Here is a 19,551-nt window from a genome sequence, read left to right on the forward strand (position 1 = left end):
AGCGAGAGAGAGAGAGAGAGAGAGAGAGAGAGAGCGAGAGAGAGAAACTAATCATAAAAATACCCTGTGTTTTTGGAACTAAATAATATAGCTAAACGGAAACCGATAGAGGCCGGGTTTAAGGGTTTATTCATTCAGTTAGGTTTTTTGAGGGGTGATGCATGGTGTTCCTGTCTATCTCGTTGCTTATTCGTTTTGTCAACACACGAGAAAAATTTATACAAAATACAGTATAATGAGAATATATTTGTATTTGATAAGAAATATAGGCTACACAACTTTAACTATTTAACTTTATACGAGTCCCCTGTTAATATCATGATATTATTGCCTTAAAATGTGATTTAAAACTTAGCTAAATATGCCTGAAGTTCTACATTTTATTGATCTTGCTCTAAATTTTATGGTAATAAGATCATGATCTTTGCTGGGGATCAAAAGGCGCTGAATGCCAGGAATGAAAATGAACATGTCTTAAAAATACAGAACAAACCTTTATTCGTAATGTCTTTCTTTTGATACTCGCTGTATTAAAAATGGCCGAGAGTGTTTACTTTAAGTTTACACAAAAAGGGCAAACAATGAACCTAACAATTAAAACTGAACTGATGCAGCAAGACTCTAAAAAGATGACAGGAATAAAAATGCGAGAATTAATACTTCTCATAGTAATTCATATAGTGTCCATTCGAGTGAATGAAGCTCCTGTGCAACTGAAACATTCAGTTCCAGAACCCGAGGCAGTTATTTACACTGAAGATGTACACTCTCCGTCAAGAGCTGCAGTGGAGCGACTGAGGACACGTGTGAAAGAGTTGGCCGTCCATCAAAGGCTTTTGTTTGGGACCATTATGCTGCATCCGACAATGACATAAGCTTCTACTTAAAAGTTACTGTATTATGCATTATACAGTACTTGTTTTTATGCTTGTCCAATGAGTTTGAGATATCTTAACATTTGAGCCTGCGGTAAACTCACGAGTGCCAGATTTAAAAAGAAGAACCCTTGTTTGCTTATGATCTAGGCTAATTTATCATGTACAACCATGTATTGACCTTCTGGAAACTCATTGACTCTTCATGCACGTTCATGCTTTGAACATTGGACTGTGTAATATAATTTCAACTTGATCTTTATCAGCAATCAATATGTTTTTAACATTTCAAAACACATTCTCATGTTAGCAGACACATTGCACTTTCACATGTGACCAACAATTCCTCAACAAATATAAAATATCATAATCAAATATTATCAAAATATTCATCTGATGGGGGTGACAGACCTGACAGAGTTGACAAATCCGACGGTGGTGACGAAAACCTAGTCATTTTCTAATACATTGAATCAATCCGTTACTATTAAAACAAAAACAACAAACAGTGAGTATGTTATTGTTTATAAAAGATTCACATTTAAGTATTTTGATATATCTTTGGAACACAAATGATCTATTTTCTCTCATCTCAGAACAGTATGTCTGCTGTGCATCTGCTAACACTAACACAGTAACTTTTAAAAACAGTTATATGAACAAATAAAACCATTAGTTGTTACCTCTATCCATTTACTTTCGTCCATTACTTTTTGTCCATTGCCTTTTATATTAAATAAAAAAGACAATGTATTTCTAAGTGACTAATTTATTTAGACACCAAAGTACTTCAGCTCTTTCTGTATGTCTCTAATATGCATGCAATTTTGTTTGACCTGATGATTTAGCTTCAGGGCCTTTTCATGCACACGTTATTCTTTGAAAATGTTGAATGTTAAATGTTTTTTTAATTTGTGGTCTAAGCCACTTTTGGAGCCTGCTTCACCACTTCATGGGCTGATTCTTCTTTTGATCTCCTGTAAAGGTAAAAGAGGACTGAATTAGGCCTTCTGTCGCCCAGCAGAGGAAGAGGTGGAACAAAGGACTTCAGTTTCTTTAGGGGGGAATGCCGCATGGTCCGCTTCGGAGCCCCAATCTCAGGCACATGTGCATTTTTGTTTGTAGTATCACTTTTCTTTTGCTCCTTAATCTCCTGGTGCAACTCATCTTGCGCCTCCTGCAACCTTGTGCTCACATCTTCTGGGAGTTTAAAACCGGTGTTTTGACCTTTCTTCGACTGCTCTGTGAGAAAAGCATTGCTCTTTTCACAGAGGCTCTGATCTTTTTTACCATCTTGCTCGCTCTTTAGCTCCTGTACAGAAGCAGCATTCATCTGGAGATCATCTACAGAAGAATCTTTCATCTGACGATCTTCTACAGAAGAACTGTTCGTCTGGAGAGCCACTACAGAAGAAGCATTTTGCTGTAGGAACTTTTGTCTGTTCTGGAGGTTTTGGCTCTGGGGCACAGCTCTTCGAGTCAAGCTGGCCCCTGTCTTTGTCTCCGCGGACTTATTTTGTAGTGATGTCAAGCTTGCTGTTATGTTTGTCTCCTCAGTCACACTTTCTATAACACTTTCCAAACTGATTTCGCCTTCTTCGTTGTTCTGTTGCTCTTCTTTAAGAGGACAATACTTTTCGAGAAAAGACTTTAACTGTCGCCTTTGTTTTGCCGAACGGACAGTTGCGTCTTCTATTTGTGCCATTATTTGGAGCCCCCTGTTGGCGAAATGACTTCTGAACTTTGGATAGGGAGCCAAGCTCCTGACGACAGAGTTGGGGATATAGCCATCAGGAGCAACGGGCCAGATAATTTTCTCCAGACGGGTCCACTGCTTTCTAACGTCGGACATCTTGTTTGAGTCCGGCAGTTTTCCTGTCTCCGATGCCATCTTAAAACGCGAGTTAAATCCGTCTGCAAGGAACGGCTAGCAAATAATCGCCAGCTACAGTAGCCTACATCCTTGAAAATGTGCGAGGGAATAATAGCGCGGTAACCTAACGAAGAATCCAGAACAGTCTCATAATTACGCGATTATGACGCCAAACATTCCAAGCATTTCAATCTTTAAAAGTAAACAACACGGTAGGACATTCTTGAGAACACTATAGACTATTAAAATGTTTTAACAAAGAGTGGAACATGTTTTAAAATGTAACAAAACCGCCAGATGCAAATAAAACCACCATCAATTATATAGTAGACTAGGCCTATGGTATATTATAGTTCCAACTTCACAAAGAGATAAAAACATCATCCACACACCATAAAAGTTATACATATTTCGTGCGGTTTTAGAGCTCCTTTGAAAGTCACTGACACACAATTCAATCAACAATTTATATTTAGGCTATATCATTTTTTTAAACCAAGAAATACTTTTTTTTTTAAAAAAAGGGACAATACACGTTAATTAACATGAGTAAACAAGTTTACTATGTAAATGTGCCAGATTTAGTCATTCAGGCTAATTTTCATCTGCAGTCCCTGGCAGGTTGATGGTAAGAACCATAATACAAATACACAAAGCAGAAACAAACATATTACAAAAAACATAATACAATAAATAAAATAACTATAGAAAAAAAACACTACTTCAGATTATGAAGACATATTTGATTATCCAATAACCACCCTTTTACCGATTCAGAAAAAGGAGCAAGAGATGTAATATTTCTTAATTCTATGGGTATAGTATTCCAAGTATGTACTGCTCTATAAGAAAATACTGATTGCCCAAAAGTACTTCTTCTGTGTGGTATTATACAGTCCCCTCTAGTAGTGGCTTTTAATTTTTAAATTTAAAAGAATTCAAATTTTTCCTGATAAATTTATTAAGTGGGAGCGGAGCCAAACCATGCAAAATTTTGAACACAAGTAAAATATCTGCAAATTTAATCATATTTTCCCAACTTAAAAACCCATATTTAATTAAAATTTCACAATGATGATATGAATTAGACCTTTTATCCAATATTTTCAAAGCCTGCTTATAGAGTCTTTCTATTGATTGCAAAATAGTCCCACCTGTCTGTGTCCAACTGGTAATTCATATGTGAAAAAATCATAGCATTAATGTATAACTTTGAGGCCTCAGTGGTTAAATTATTCCTAATATATCTAAAATTTGCCAAATTTAATTTAATTTTATTCCCAACTATTTTAACTTGTTTTTTAAATGTAAGTTGTGAATCAAGTATTATACCTAGATATTTATACTCTTGAACTACTGATAACCTTTTACCTGCAACTATAACATCTGGGTCGGGATCTCTATTTGCATACTTTGAAAAAAACATACATACAGTTTTGCTAACATTAAGATGTAAACACGAGTTTTTTAACCAATTTGTAATCTTAACCATTTCTGCTGATAATTCATCTGCCGCTTGTTTTTTAGTTTTAGCATGCAAGTATAAAATTGTATCATCAGCATACATCTGGAAATTTACAGCAGGTGCACAAACATCAGGCAAATCATTAATATACAAACTGAATAACAGAGGACCTAATATTGATCCTTGAGGTACACCAACTGAATTAATAAGTGATTGTGAGATTTTATTATCTACTCGAACACACTGTTGTCTATCCGTTAAATATGATTTTATCCATTTAATTACTCTTGTTGAGAAATTATAATTTAACAACTTTTTAATTAAAATCTCATGATTTACTGTGTCAAATGCTTTCCTTAAATCCAGAAAAACATGGACTTCTGAATAAATATAAAAACATATTTACTTCTGAATAAATATTTGTACATGATAGTTGACTGGCATAACTACTTTTTTTTTGTTGGAATTTTGACCAGAATTGGCGCCCTGATAGCACACATACATCTCGGAGACGTCTATTTGACGTCTGCATTTACATCTGGAAGACGTATTTTTTACAATGTTTGCTCATCTGCAATACGTCTATAAGACGTTTTCTATCAGATGTCATATAGATGTCTATTAGATGTCTTTAAGATGTTTATGATTTAGAATGTATGTAAAATTGACATCTTACAGACGTCTGTTCGATGTTTGTATACAGCAGATGCTTTCCAGCTCAAGTGATCTTTAACAGACATCTTGCAGACGTATGTGTGCTATCTGGGGGTCGACTATTACAGTAATATATTTAGATCATACACTGCCCCGACAAAAGTGAATGATCACACGGTCTCTGACTAATTTGGCACCATAGATTGCGCTAAAATGAAGACAGCAGAAGAAGCAGGAAAGAAAAAGCTCTTCATCTTTGGCATGAAGGACGTGGAGGCTGTTGACAAAAAGGAATGAGTGGGAGTAGAAGAATAGAAACAAGGACAGAAAGAAAGAAAATAAATTCCAGTGCAAGATAAACAGAGGTATTTCAACTTTATTTTGTGGCACATCATAAATTACATTTCCACCACAGTCATTTACTGCAATGCATGCTGATGACAGCAGATGGTTTATTGGTTTACCTACCAGTTAATAATTGCTGTCCATTTTCAGAGAATAATCTGCATAGAGAATCCTTAAAGCAAAGCCTTAACAGTCAAGCTCAGCTGAGTAATGAACATGAAACTTGCTATTTTTCTTAGGAACACAATATTCTTAAAGTATTTTCAAGACATGTTCATGTTATGATGATACACGAATCAGGGAGTAACATCTGTCAAAAAATATAATTCACCTTTTTGATATGAAACTGCTGAACAATGTACATGTAATCATTGCAATGCATATGGTAAATATTTAGACTAGTGCTGTCAAACGATTAATCGCGATTAATCGCATCCTAATTAAACATGTTTTTTTTTACATAATATATGTGTGTGTGCTGTGTATATTTATTATGTATATATAAATACACACATACAGTATATATTTAGAAAATATTTACATGTATATATTTATATTCATAGTTTAATTTACATAAATATATTTAATATATAAACAACATATTTTTCTTAAATATATACATGCATGTGTGTATATATACGTAACAAATATACACAGTACACACACATATATTATGTAAAAAATACTTTTATTTTGGATGCGATTAATCGTGATTAATCATTTAACAGCACTAATTTAGGCTATTTAAAGACCCAAAAATGGGTAATCAGTTTAAAGTTTTAACATGTTTATTGAGTTGATGGTGGCTTACAGACACAGTAACTAATGTATGAGTATTTAGCAATGATAGGATCAATTCATGTGTGAATGCAGATGTAGAAAAGTGTGGAAGTTTTGCACTTTTTGGCATTTACGCACATATACAAAACATTTCCAGCTGCCTATTTGGCACTGAGATCCACAACTAGATGCTGGTAGGCCATGGTCTTTCCTTTAAAACTGGCCGCTAACAGAATATCCTTATTGTCAACAGAGACCAGGCTGAAGCCTCGAGGCGAGAGCATGTTGAGTTCCTGGAAGGGCTGGAATCTTTGAGTGAGCTCATCCCACAGGTAGATCCGAGAGAAGGAATAATCGCTTCCCAGCAGAAGGTACTGCCTCACCCCGACGCTGAATGGATACACGGCCATTGAGCCCCGTGACGGCAGGGTTTGAATCTCTACGAAGCGCTGGTTGTCCCAGCGCAGGATCTTCGAGTCTCCTATGAAGCGCGTGAGGCAGAGATACAGCACTTTTCGAACCCAGAAGTGCTTCACCATCTGCACGTCGCCTGAATCGGTGATCTGAGAGTGGTAGGCAAACTGGCGTTGGCTGTGGTTCCACTGATACACCACAGGGGGCTGCGAGGCGCTAGAGAGTATGAGGCGAGGTTTGCCGTCCACCTCTAGGAAGTCGATGTGATTGTCTCTGTGCCAGGCATGGAGGGACTGGTGTGAGTAAAAGCCGTTACTGTTCCAGCGGTACAGACTTGTGGATCCGGCTTTAGAGCCATCAACTACTGCAAAATACCAGTCTCCTTCGATCTGGAAAGTCTCGATGAAGTTGGGTTTACGGACACGGGTGGTGTCGATGTCCTGGATTTTGACGAAACGCAATGGACCTTCCTCCCATCTGACAACAACAACAGGATGTTGTAATGATGCCATGATGATGATAATAAGCACATGCAAACAGATACTATATCAACCTTTGGGTACTGAAATATTTTACCAAATAAAAGGTGCATTCAGTAGTTTGGTGCTAATTTAAAACTGAATGAGATGAAGACTGTTCTTATTATAACTTTCTATAAAAAATATTTTAATTGGGCTGTGTGGTGCGGGTCACCCTCTACGAAAGTTTATTTCCACAATGGAATAAAAATTTAAAAAAGGTAATTGCAACTGTTTTTCTCACATTTCCAAGTTTATATCTCATAATTCTTACTTTTTTCCTCCGAATTGCAAGTTGTAACCTTACAACTGCACATTTACGCCAAGGAATAAAACAATAAAAAGGTAACTTAATCTTTAATCACACAATTCAGATTTTTTTTCTCAGAATAGTGAGATATAATATCAGAACTGTAAAATGTAAATTATGAATTGCAAGAAAAAAAATCTGAATTTTGAGACAAAAATTTGCTTTTGTAAGATATAAACTATATTTCTGTCATGACAACTCTCTGAGTGATTGGCATGGTAATGTACATGATAATGTTAATGTGTTTGGTCTTGGCGGTATAGATCGGCTACGCTGCTGCTGCTGCGGCAGAGCAAGTACCGAGACTTGCTACTGCCAATACATCCACAACATGCTGCTGTGAGCATGTAAGAAATACTGCTGCTACAAATATAACATACATGAAATAACCCCCATATAGCATACATGAATCACCTCGTAGCAGATCTATACAGGTGGACCTGGGGAAGGTGGAGGATTTCTGAAGTGCGCTGCAAAACTGCAACAGCAAACAAAAGCCAGGTATTTGAATATTAAGCAGTAAGCTCATTGGCTACCGATACAGGAGAGAACCAATCAGCTGCCATGTGACAATGATGTCGCCAGGTCAGATTGAGCTAGACCTATCGGACTGCGCCATCTAGAGTTTCATGCCAGAACTCTGTATATAAACTATATACTGATATATAAACAGAATTGTCAGATATAAATGGTTCAAACTGTTGTAAACTTTTCTTATCAGATTTCTTTCTTATCTTATCCTGTAAATCTACTTTGTTTTTTATCTTACAATTTTGAGAAAAAAGGTCAGGATTGCTAGAATGTTTTTGTGAAATATTAACTCAGAATTGTGAGATACAAGCTCAGAATTGTAAAATATGAACTCTTGAAATGTGGACTTTTTTCTCAGGACTGCAAGTTTATATCACAGTTCTGACTGGGTGGATAGATTTGATGACAGAGGAAAGTAGTGATGCACAAGTTGCTTGTTTTTTGTTTGGACAGGCAAAGGAATTAATTACTATGTATATCACTCTCTAAAATTCACTCAGTGTAATTTACATAAAACTCATCCTATCAATGTAGATACATTGAGCCATTCAATAGATGGCACTGCAGTGACTGCCAATGAGACTGTTGCGGTATCAGTACTTAATGTATGTGAAGAACAGCGATGTTAACGCTAAAGAACTACTTACTGCACCTTTAGCAAAAATAAATAAGTAAATAAAAATGTATTAAGGGTTAATTCTGATAATACACAAAGTACATCCGCACAATATTTGAGCCTCCACAATAGAGTCTTAAAAAAGTAGTGCACATAGTCTAAACATACTTGTAGATGTGGGATCCTCCAAAGAGCTGAGCCACAACCATGTAGAGAGTGTTGTTGATAACCACAGGTTTACAATACACAGCAGAACGAGCTGGAATACACATACATTAGTATTTGAAACTGAATGCAACTACATTTTAAACATGTAACACAAATGAATCTTGATGCATTTTGAGTAATGATTTAATACTCCAGAGCAGGGGTTTTCCAACCTCTGCAATATTCAGAGCCTTCCCTTGTGAAATGAAGTGTCTGAAAAGATTACATTAAGTTGTCACTGTTTTGCATAGGATTCATAAAAAAAAAAAAAAAGTGACGTGACATGTGGCCAAGTATGGTGACCCATACTCAGAATTAGTGCTCTGCATTTACCCATCCAAAGTGCACACACACAGCAGTGAACACACACAAACCGTGAACACACACCTGGAGCAGTGGGCAGCCATTTTTGCTGCGGCGCCCGGGGAGCAGTTGGGGGTTCGGTGCCTTGCTCAAGGGCACCTCAGTCGTGGTATTGAAGGTGGGAGAGAGAGCTGTACATTCACTCCCCCCACCTACAATCCCTGCCGGCACGAGACTCGAACCCACAACCTTTTGGGTTATGAGTTCGACTCTCTAACCATTAGGCCACGACTCCCCCATGAAAAAAGGGTTAGAAAACCACTGCTTCAGAGAACACCTCCATAGTTAATTTTCTATGAAAATTTCAATTTTTATTGGATCTAATGAATCAAGTAATAAAAAACTCCACTTACAGCTTTGTAGTTTTGACTTACATGTGATGTTGTAATGTGTCTTGAAAAGCATGTTCACATGATCCCAAATGAACACAGTGCAGATTCCAGTGTTGGGCTGAGCGAAAACTACGTACTGGTCATCGTTAAACTCGTATGACTCCACAGACAGGGACTGGAACGAGTATGTCTCATATACCGCAAAATCTGGATTAGAAGAGCATTTCATATCAGAGTCAGTGTATATTGTGTATATTTTCAAGGGGTGAAATGAAATGGAGAATCAAAAGGTTCTTGATATTTACACATATCATACTTTACTCTGAAATAAAAACAAACATGCAAGTTTCAGAACTCAAAACTAACGCTCCAGTTTACATGATAAATTATGCATTTCTACCCTTCTAAAACACCAGGATTTGAAATGGGGAGAATCGTGACATCACAATTTTCCTTGAAGAGTAAAACCGTCAAACTCAGATGTTGTTCTGTCAGTGGATGTAAAGAAACTGCACATCCAAAAACTTTGCGTAGCCTTGCTAAAGATCTGAGCATTAGATTCCGACCATTCCCCTGGTTAAGCCCATTATGGCGTGGTCATTATCGGCAATCCCCTCACTACCATCACTCACGTCACCCCTTGTGTAAGCCTTTCCCTCTCTGGTAACCACTGTGAGCAGATCGAACTGTTAATTATTGACTCCCCTAAGGCCCCGTTCATTTTAGGACATCCTTGGTTGCTGAAACACAACCCACATATTGACTGGCTCAGTAATTCTATTTTAACCTGGAGTCAGTCTTGTCATGTGTCATGTTTGGGTGCTGCTTTTCCTGCTGTCTCTGTGTCTTGTGTTTTGCAGGTGGATCCTGCTGACTTGACCAGCGTCCCGGCGGAGTACTACGATCTTCGTGCGGTTTTCAGTAAGTCCCGGGCCACCTCTCTACCTCCGCATCGTCCCTACGACTGTGTCATAGACCTTCCCCCGGGCACTTCTCCGCCTAAGGGTCGTTTATATTCCCTTTCCGGTTCTGAAAGAGAGGCCATGGACAGGTATATATGTGAGTCACTCCAGACTGGGCTCATTCGCCATTCTCCTCTCCCGCTGGGGTGGGGTTTTTCTTCGTTCAGAAGAAGGACGGCTCCCTACGCCCTTGTATCGATTACAGAGGTTTGAATGACATTACGGTAAAGAACAGGTACCCCCTACCTCTAATGTCTTCTGCTTTTGAATTATTGCAGGGAGCTCAGGTCTTCATCAAATTAGACCTCCGCAACGCCTACCATCTGGTGCACATTCGGGAGGGGGATGAGTGGAAGACGGCATTCAACACCCCCTCGGGACACTACGAGTAGCTGGTTCTTCCGTTTGGTCTGACCAATGCTCCGGCCGTTTTCCAGGGTCTCGTCAATAACGTTCTGGGTGACATGATTAATCAGTTTGTCTTTGTGCATTTGGATGATATTCTGATTTTCTCCCCTTCTCTCCACTTACACACTCAGCACGTTAGACGGGTCCTCCAGCGCCTATTAGAGAACCAGTTGTTCGTCAAGGCGGAGAAGTGCGAATTCCACGCCGAGTCTGTTACGTTCCTTGGCCATATCATCTCTACTAGGGGGATTAAACCAGACCCAGCTAACATAGAAGCTGTCGCCAAGTGGCCAGTCCCCGACTCCCGTAAGGCCCTGCAGCGTTTCCTGGGTTTTGCCAACTTCAATCGGCAATACTTCAGGAATTTTGGTCAGATCGCAGATCCGCTCACGGCATTAACCTCCACCAAGGTGTCCTTCAGGTGGAACCAGGATGCTCAGGTAGCCTTTGACACATTAAAGTCCCATTTTGTCTCTGCACCTGTTCTGTTGGTTCCAGATCCTGAGTCCCAGTTCATTGTCGAGGTTGACGCATCGGACGTCGGGGTTGGCGCAGTTCTGTCTCAGCGATCCCTCCGCGATGGGAAAGTGCACCCCCGTGTGCTTTCTTCTCTCGCTGTCTCAGCCCTGCAGAACGTAGCTACGACATTGGCAATAGAGAACTGTTGGCGGTGAGCTTGGCCTTGGGGGAGTGGCGTCACTGGTTGGAGGGGTCGGCGCAGCCCTTCTTGGTCTGGACGGATCACAAGAATCTCGAATATATCCATTCGGCCAAGAGGCTGAGTCCTCAGGCCTGCTGGGCACTTTTCTTTGGCCGATTCAACTTCCCCCTCTCGTACCGGCCAGGGTCCAAAAACATCAAGCCCAACGCTCTCTCCCGCCTGTTCTGGGCTCCGGAGGGGGAGCTTACGGCCGAAGCCATCCTTCCTGAAGAGGTGGTGGTCGGGGCTCTTTCTTGGGGTATCGAGCGGTGAGTAAAGGAGGCCGGTCGAGGGGTGCAAGTGCCAGGGAGGTGCCCGGCGGGCAGGTTGCCGGTGCCGGCTGTGCTGCGCCCCGAAGTCCTTCAGTGGGGTCACACGTCCAGGCTGGTTTGCCATCCAGGGATTCGGAGAACGTTGTTTGCCATCCGTCAACGCTTCTGGTGGCCCACACTGGCCGCAGATGTCAGACAGTTTGTGTTGGCCTGCCCCACATGCGCCCAATGTAAGCCAGTGAATCGCCCTCCCGATGGTCTGCTTCATCCTCTTCCTGTCCCTTCCCGTTCATGGTCACATATTGCCCTTGATTTTGTCTCTGGGCTTCCCCCATCGAAGGGTAACACTGTGGTTCTCACTGTGGTGGATCGCTTTTCCAAGGCTGTTCATTTCATTCCCCTGCCCAAATTGCCCTCCGCCTGGGAGACTGCCCAACTGATGGTGGATCACATGTGATGGCTCCATGGATTGCCGGTTGACGTGGTTTCAGATAGGGGTCCTCAGTTCACCTCCCGGTCCAGAGGAGAGATGCTGGGTGCCGTTCTGGGACATTTTGGACCGTTCGTTGATCGAGGACTTCCGTCGGCGACAAGGTGGGCCTCCTCCTGGGGTGCCTGGTGGCACTCCTGGGAGGGGGGGTACTGTCGGGTCTTGGGTCTGACCTGTTTCTTGTTGTCTCTGTGTTTGTGTGTTGTTGTGCGTGGCTTGTTCTGACAGCTCGCCACGTGCGCATATGTCAGCATGATTGTTTCCCCGCCCTCCTTGTTTCTCTGCTCGCCTCTTGTTCACACCTGATTCTGGTCATCTCATTAGCTTCCCCTTATAGCTCCTTGTATTTCTCTGTCTTTTGTCAGATTGTTGTGATTATTCCCTTGCTCTGACTGTCAGTGTTAGTATCGCTTACCAGTCCTGTCTTGTCTCGTCCAGGCTCCAGTGCTCATAGCTGCCTGTTTATTTTCCCGCACCTCTCTGTGCGTTCAGAAACCCTTGGGCTTCCTCCAGCATCCGCCTACCCTGGGACTCTGCGGTCTCGTTGTTGGGCTGCTCAGCCTCTCGCTCGGATTAGCGAGTTGCCCCTCCGGCTATGTCTCCACTGCCGCCGTTGCGGCTTGTTCCAGCCGCTGCTATCCACCCATCTGTGTGGTTGGGGATTCCACGTCCACACTAACTGTCCGCGAAGGCACTCATTGCCCGCGGTGATAATCTCTGTACAATAAAGCCTCTATTGAAACCGCACCTGAATCCAGCCTCGTTTCCCTGACAACAACTCCACATTGAGCATTTCTGGTTCCATCATCCTGAAGTCAATGGGTTTTTGAATGGGTTTTAGGTGAAATGCCTGAAATAAGGCCTGTGGTTAAAATCTGCTTAAGATATGTTCATTTTATATTCTATGACAAGTGGCTAAATGTGGACATTAAATGTTATAATGCCAAACAGTAAAAGTTGTGCATTCACCAGTCCACTTTCACAGCCTCATTGTGTTTATAATCACTCTCTAGCAAACTATTCTACCTCAAATTTTAAAACAAAGATTGAAAGAGCTGTCCAAAGATTAATGATGGTGACGCTGTCACACATTCATAGTAAAGTTCATTAATATCATAACTTCTGGTGATTGTACACTGAACAAAATTATAAACACAGCACTTTTTTTTTTTGCCCCCATTTTTCATGAGCTGAACTCAAAGATCTAAGACTTTTTCTATGTACACAAAAGGCCTATTTCTCTCAAATATTGTTCATAAATCTGTCTAAATCTGTGTTAGTGAGCACTTTTCCTTTGCCGAGATAATCCATCCAACTCACAGGTGTGGCATATCAAGATGCTGATTAGACGGCATTTATTGTGGCCAGCCCAAGGCACACCTGTGCAATAATCATGCTGTCTAATCAGCATCTTGATATGCCACACCTGTGAGGTGGATGGATTATCTCGGCAAAGGAAAAGTGCTCACTAACACAGAATGAGATGAAGACTGTTCTCATTATAGCTTTCTATAAAAAATATTTTAATTGGGCTGTGTGGTGCGGGTCACCCTCACCCACACAAAATGTGTAAGAATAATACATTTTTGTTGGTCATAGAGCTTATCTTCACTGGCTTTTTATTAAGGGAACCAAAGTGATGCTAACTTCTGGGTTGGCCTACAACTGGAGTCTGGGATTAAAAGAGGATGCCCACATACTTTTGGTAATATACGGTAGTTTACATCATGTTTTACAGATTTAGAAATATCACCATTGGATTTCAACTAAATTTCAGCTACCAGTTTCAAATAACATGTGTTAAGGTCTGAACTGGCTCACCTGCGCTAATGCAGTTGAAGTCACGTGGTGTAAGGTCATGGATGCGTCGACCCTGGAACTCAAAAGGACTGCCGCAGTATATGGCGGGAACTGAGGTGTTGGTCTTCTCCATCCAGTCAACCAGCCATTTGATCTTACAGTCACAACGGAACGAGTTCCCTCGCAGGTCTCTGCATTGGAGAGAGAAATAAAAAGGTACAAAAGAGTGAAAAAAAACATGAATTTTCCCCTGTTGACTCTGATCTGTGAGTAGTTTTCATTCTGGGATCCATGGAAAATTTTAGAGGTTTTTTTATTTAGTTTTGTCAAGAAATATATTACATTTTCTATATCTAAAAAAGTTGATTTAGCTTCAGTACAGTCAATGCAAAATAAAAGGTAATCATTTTATTTTGGAAACATTTTTACTGTATAATACAATGCTTACTATTTTTCACATACAGCATAAATGGGTCTGTATACATGAAAAGAAAAAGCTCAGTCCCTCACAGAGGAATATTTGGGAATCTGGTACATACAGGTCAGTGAGGATGTCCAGGTGTTTGAAGAGATCTCTGGGAAGAACCTGCAGGTTGTTGTTGGACAGAGACCTGACATGAAGAAAATTCAAACCAGAGAGACATAACATGACCTACTTATCCCTCCATTCTTTATTCTAATCTATAAGGTACAACAACTAACACATTACTGTGTGATTTGAGTACTGAAGACTGGACCATATAAAAGCGTTTTCTGTTCCAAATGAGTCTGAACTCTTTTGGAACTGTAGAGAATTAACACGTTTAAATACATATACATGTCAAATTGATTTATTTGATTATTAACATTTTTATTTTTGAATCAATACGCTGATAATTGATTACTTCATAGGTAGATGCAATACATACAGATGTGTCAGAGACTTCAGTCCTCTGAATGTGTGCTTTGACAGGGTTTGGATGTCGTTGTTCTCAATAAATCTGTAAAGAAGCAGAATACAGTATAGGAATTAAATGAGCCATTTAAGTCATGTAAATTAATTCAGCCAACAACTCATTTGTCAGACAGCTACGAAATTAAATATTTGTAAATTTGCAGGTGAAGTCATTAACATGATTTAGGTGCCGTGTACCATTTGAGAGAAGATAAAAGATTAGGACAGGGATATTAATCAAATGGCATGTTTTCTCCCCCTATGTTTATTGTTATAAACAGTAAGGATGCAAAGGCATGCTGCCTGCTCCCTGATGGATTCATGAGTCATGGCGTTCAGAAGACCTGCCTCCGTCTGCAAACCTTGCCACATTTGCTTTGCTAAAGCTTTTAGCTTAATGACACTGAGGTTGTGGGCATTTTCATTAATGCCCCCCCCCCCCCCTCTCTTTTATCTCATTCGCTCTCTTTCTGCAGTCATTGAGCTGCCAATGCTTTCGTCTGAAAGACGCTACCTGAATCTTAAGAAGGACTCTGAAGAAGAAACTGCACAACCAGGATGAAGATGAGAGACACAGACATGCACACACAAGTCTCACTCAAAGATGTCTTTTTAATACCTGGAGAAAGATATTAATATTCCAATCCATCTCAGTGGCTTTCAAAACGTATTTGATTTAAATTTTCCTTTTGTTAATCTGCTATTATATAATAAAATGCAGTGTTGGGGAAAGTTACTTTTAAAAGTAATCCGTTACAATATTGAGTTAAGGCCCGTTCAAACCGAAAACGATAACTATAAGGATAACGATATTAGCGTCCACACTCGAGCTCGTTACAGCAGGATGGAGTCTGATTGGCTGTCAATGTTTGTGTCGTTCATCAGCTGGAAAACAATCGTTCTGAAAGTGATTCCAACGATATTGTTTCTCTGTGCCTTTATCGTTATAGTTGTAGTGTGGACTCTGCTATTCTTTAATATTGAGAACGATTTTTAGAACTATATCTTTATCTTTATAGTTATTGTGCTTGGTGTGAACGGGCCTTAACTCCATAAAAAAACGAATTGGGTCACTTAGTTCTTTATGGAAAGTAATGCGTTACTTTTGTGTTACTTTTTGTCACCTGGGCTAGGCTTGCTTATTTGTTTATTAATAACAAAAAATCCAAAAGTTATATTTCTGGCAACTGTAAAGACCCTTTCACACCAAAAGTGAAATGAATAAGCCTCAAAACGGTTGTGCAGTAATTAGTGAATAAATGGGAAAACAAAGTAACCGGCATTACTTATTTGAAAAAATAAGTTGGATATTTTGTTGTAAATTCAAAATTAATGTATTACTTTACTAGTTACTTGAAAAAAGCAATCTGATTACATACCTTGTGTTCAGGCTTGATTTTATAAGAAAAAAAAAATAGTATAAACCTGTCTGGTTATAATGAGCAAACACTTTCAAAACCCTAAGCAGACGATGAAAACGAAAAGAAGCTGCATATTTTTAGATCCTTCTTTCATTTATGTGACCAAAAGCCAGTGTCTAAAACATATCAGAATAAATCACACTTAAAATGCAACAGAAGACATCTAATCTGCCCATCTGTTGGGCAAGTGATCAATCCACCCACCCATCCACCCACTCCTCCTCTATCCTTCAGGCCAACCATCGATCAGGCCATCCATCCATCCATCAAGCAACATGGAAACATACTCACAGGTACTGCAGATGTCCAAGACCGGCAAAAGCATCATCAGAAATCAGCGAGAATGTGTTGGAGTTCAACAGCCTGGGCAGAACAAAGAGAAAGAGACAAAGATAAGAGCTTGCACTTTCATTGAGCTGAACATTTCTCATACATTTTAGACACGTTTATAGACTTTCTTAGGGCCGGTACTATTTTACTGCTGTAAAGAAGAACATTTATTTTGATGTGTTGACTAACATACTAAAGCATATGTATAGTACTTGCTTATAAATGTATAAGTAGCATGTTATTCGATATCATATTTAAAGATAATATATTTTAAATGTACTAAATTGCAACTTCATCCTTTCAAATGTATAATTACAAACATATTTACATATGCGACATAGAAGTTTCAATAGAAATGACTTTAAAGTATTTAGTTGATCATAAAATCTTGTCAGTACATTTAGCAGTGCACTTTTACCATATTTCAAACACAACATAAGTAATTGTGAAATTACACATAAAGATACACTTAAGTCCTACTTAAGTGGATAAGAAAAGCACACTTAAGTTCTTAATAATAATAATAATAATAATAATAAGTACTCTTTTTATAAGTATGCTAAAGTGTACTTTTTTTACAAAAGGCATGCACTTATAATAATCGTCTATATGACAGTACATTGTGTTAAAATGTGACAGGAGTTAAAATATGTTTGAAACTGTGTATTTAAATTTTTGATCTCAGTGCAATGTCTTACCCTGTACTTCAAATGTAAGTGCTTTACCATAAACATGATTTTCAGATGTTTTCATAAACTGAGGGGAATTATTTTCTGTGGTAATCAACAATATGTCACAATTATTGCAAATTAGAGTTATACAAAATTTCAAATTGTATGCAATATAAATATTTATGTGCAAAAATCTAAATGTTGTTGTTTAAGAACTGTCTCTAATTGATCAGAAACACTGAAAGGCTGCATTGCCTGAAAGATCACCCTGTAAATCCATTATCACTGCCTTCGGCGTTTATGAATCCACAATAAATTCCTGTGGCTGAAAGCACACCTTGCCTATTGGTCTCAAATAATAGACACACCGCAAAGCACACATCATCTTCATGACATCTGACTGCTATATGCAAATTACTTCAGCAAGGAACAGAACGAGAAGTACAGATATTACTGCTGACAGTACATACAAACAACACCATATTTTCATACAGAAACAAAGTTTAAATGTTACATATAACATTTTTACATGTATTATACTAATATATTTTACAAAGCATTGCATATCTGATATTGCAGGACATTTTTTATGTGTTTACTGATTCAGTGACTGAAGAACTGGCATGCTGTCATTGGAAAACAAACTTCTCTTCTTGTGTCTTTCACACACACACACACACACACACACACACACACACACACACACACACACACACACACACACACACAGCGGGAGCACAAAAACGCTGTTGTTGTGTGAGTGTGGGCAGTCTGTAAATGGAGGGTCTGTCACTGATACACATCACACTACACACTGCTCAGACAAGCAGCTGACAAACACTACAATCCTCACACTTTGCCCCCCCCCACACACACACACAGGCCATAATAAGAAAATGCAGAGGAGGATCATTGTGCATTTGGTACTTACAGGAACTGCAGTAGGTGCATGTGGGAAAAAGCTCCTTCAGGAATCTCTGTGAAAGCAGCGTTCACCATAGTCCTGATAGAATAGCAGAAACCACCATCATAATCATTATCATCTTCGTCATCATCACAAATATAGCTGCTGTTACAGTCATCGTAAAGTAAAAACTCATAAGTTCAGAAAAATGTCTATATATAGATGTAGGGGCTTTAACTCTAAGTATACCACTAGCATTATGATGAATAATTTAGGAGAAGCACCCCTTTTTCCCAATGTTTATATCATTTACATATAGTTAAAAGTAATTTTAGTCTAATTCTGAGCAGTTATGTTTGGCCTTTTTCTTAACCGGTTGCTCTGCACACCTGAAAGGATCTCACAAATGAATTATTAGAAAGTAGGACACAGATCTTCCTTCCTTCTTATATTCTCAGTCTGAAAATAATGGCACCATCAGCAGGCACTGTCTTTAGTACAGGAGCAGGTGGCTGGACATCGAGGGGTTTTGGGAGCCCTGCGGCCCACCGCCATCCCAAACATACAGAAAACCAGCACACAAACAGACAGTCGCCAATCTGGCCATCGAGGGGTCCATCTGGGCCTTGCTTCCACCATCTTCCACCTTCTCTTCTCCAGTTTGAGTTGTCTCAGACAAGAAACACAGACGGCTGGATGATCCTGGTTTCTATCCGTCCCTATCAAGAAAACTGCAAGAGAAGATGATCCAGGGAGTGAATTGGGCTCAGAAGAGACGGACACAGAGAGAGTGGGCAGTGGGTGCGTGTATGAGGGTGTATTTGATTTTCTCAGTGTTCTCTGCAGTCGTATCTCTCTCTCTCTCTCTCTCTGTGCACAGACTGCAGGAGCGTATCAGCCAGCGCTGCTCTGCACACGCTCAGCCTCAGACCAGACAGAGTGCAGCAACGCTGACACTGAATTATTAACAATCGCATGGACTAACACTTAAACTGCAGCAGGGAACACAGCAGAGAAAGTAGTGGGATGGGGAGGTTGAACCAAGATGAAGAGGCAGGGGTGATGGACCGGTCAGTGGAGGTTATACTAAATAATGTACTACAAAACTCTTGTTTATGCTCAAGCATCACATCTTATAGAAGTCAGTGCACAAGCTTGAAAAAGCACCTTTTAGAACAGTATTCCGGTTCATGAAGGAACTATAATTCATTTTATGTCATAAATAAATGAGGCGACATGGTAATGGTGAATAAGGCTGCGACTGAATTCAATAACTGTATAGTCTGATGTGCTGCATGTTTCAAAGTGAAGCACGGCACTGTGTTCACGTGAACAGCTCAAATACAGTAAATGTAGCAAACTTCAATTCTGCATGT

General features: G+C 39.7%; 1 protein-coding gene across 1 annotated transcript; it reads right to left on the bottom strand.

Annotated features, from left to right (window-relative positions):
* Positions 1–6,000: 6,000 nt before the first annotated feature.
* LOC107553170 (leucine-rich repeat LGI family member 3-like) lies at positions 6,001–19,089 on the bottom strand. The gene is given in 9 exon segments (XM_016235303.1): positions 6,001–6,883; positions 8,550–8,640; positions 9,326–9,490; positions 13,937–14,106; positions 14,455–14,526; positions 14,824–14,895; positions 16,562–16,633; positions 18,203–18,274; positions 18,606–19,089. Coding segments are annotated over 9 exon segments (1,653 nt in total). The 5' UTR covers positions 18,815–19,089; the 3' UTR covers positions 6,001–6,153.
* Positions 19,090–19,551: the final 462 nt, after the last annotated feature.

Source organism: Sinocyclocheilus grahami, unplaced genomic scaffold, assembly GCF_001515645.1.
Source record: "Sinocyclocheilus grahami isolate Dianchi unplaced genomic scaffold, SAMN03320097.WGS_v1.1 scaffold465.1, whole genome shotgun sequence".
NCBI lineage: Eukaryota > Metazoa > Chordata > Actinopteri > Cypriniformes > Cyprinidae > Sinocyclocheilus > Sinocyclocheilus grahami.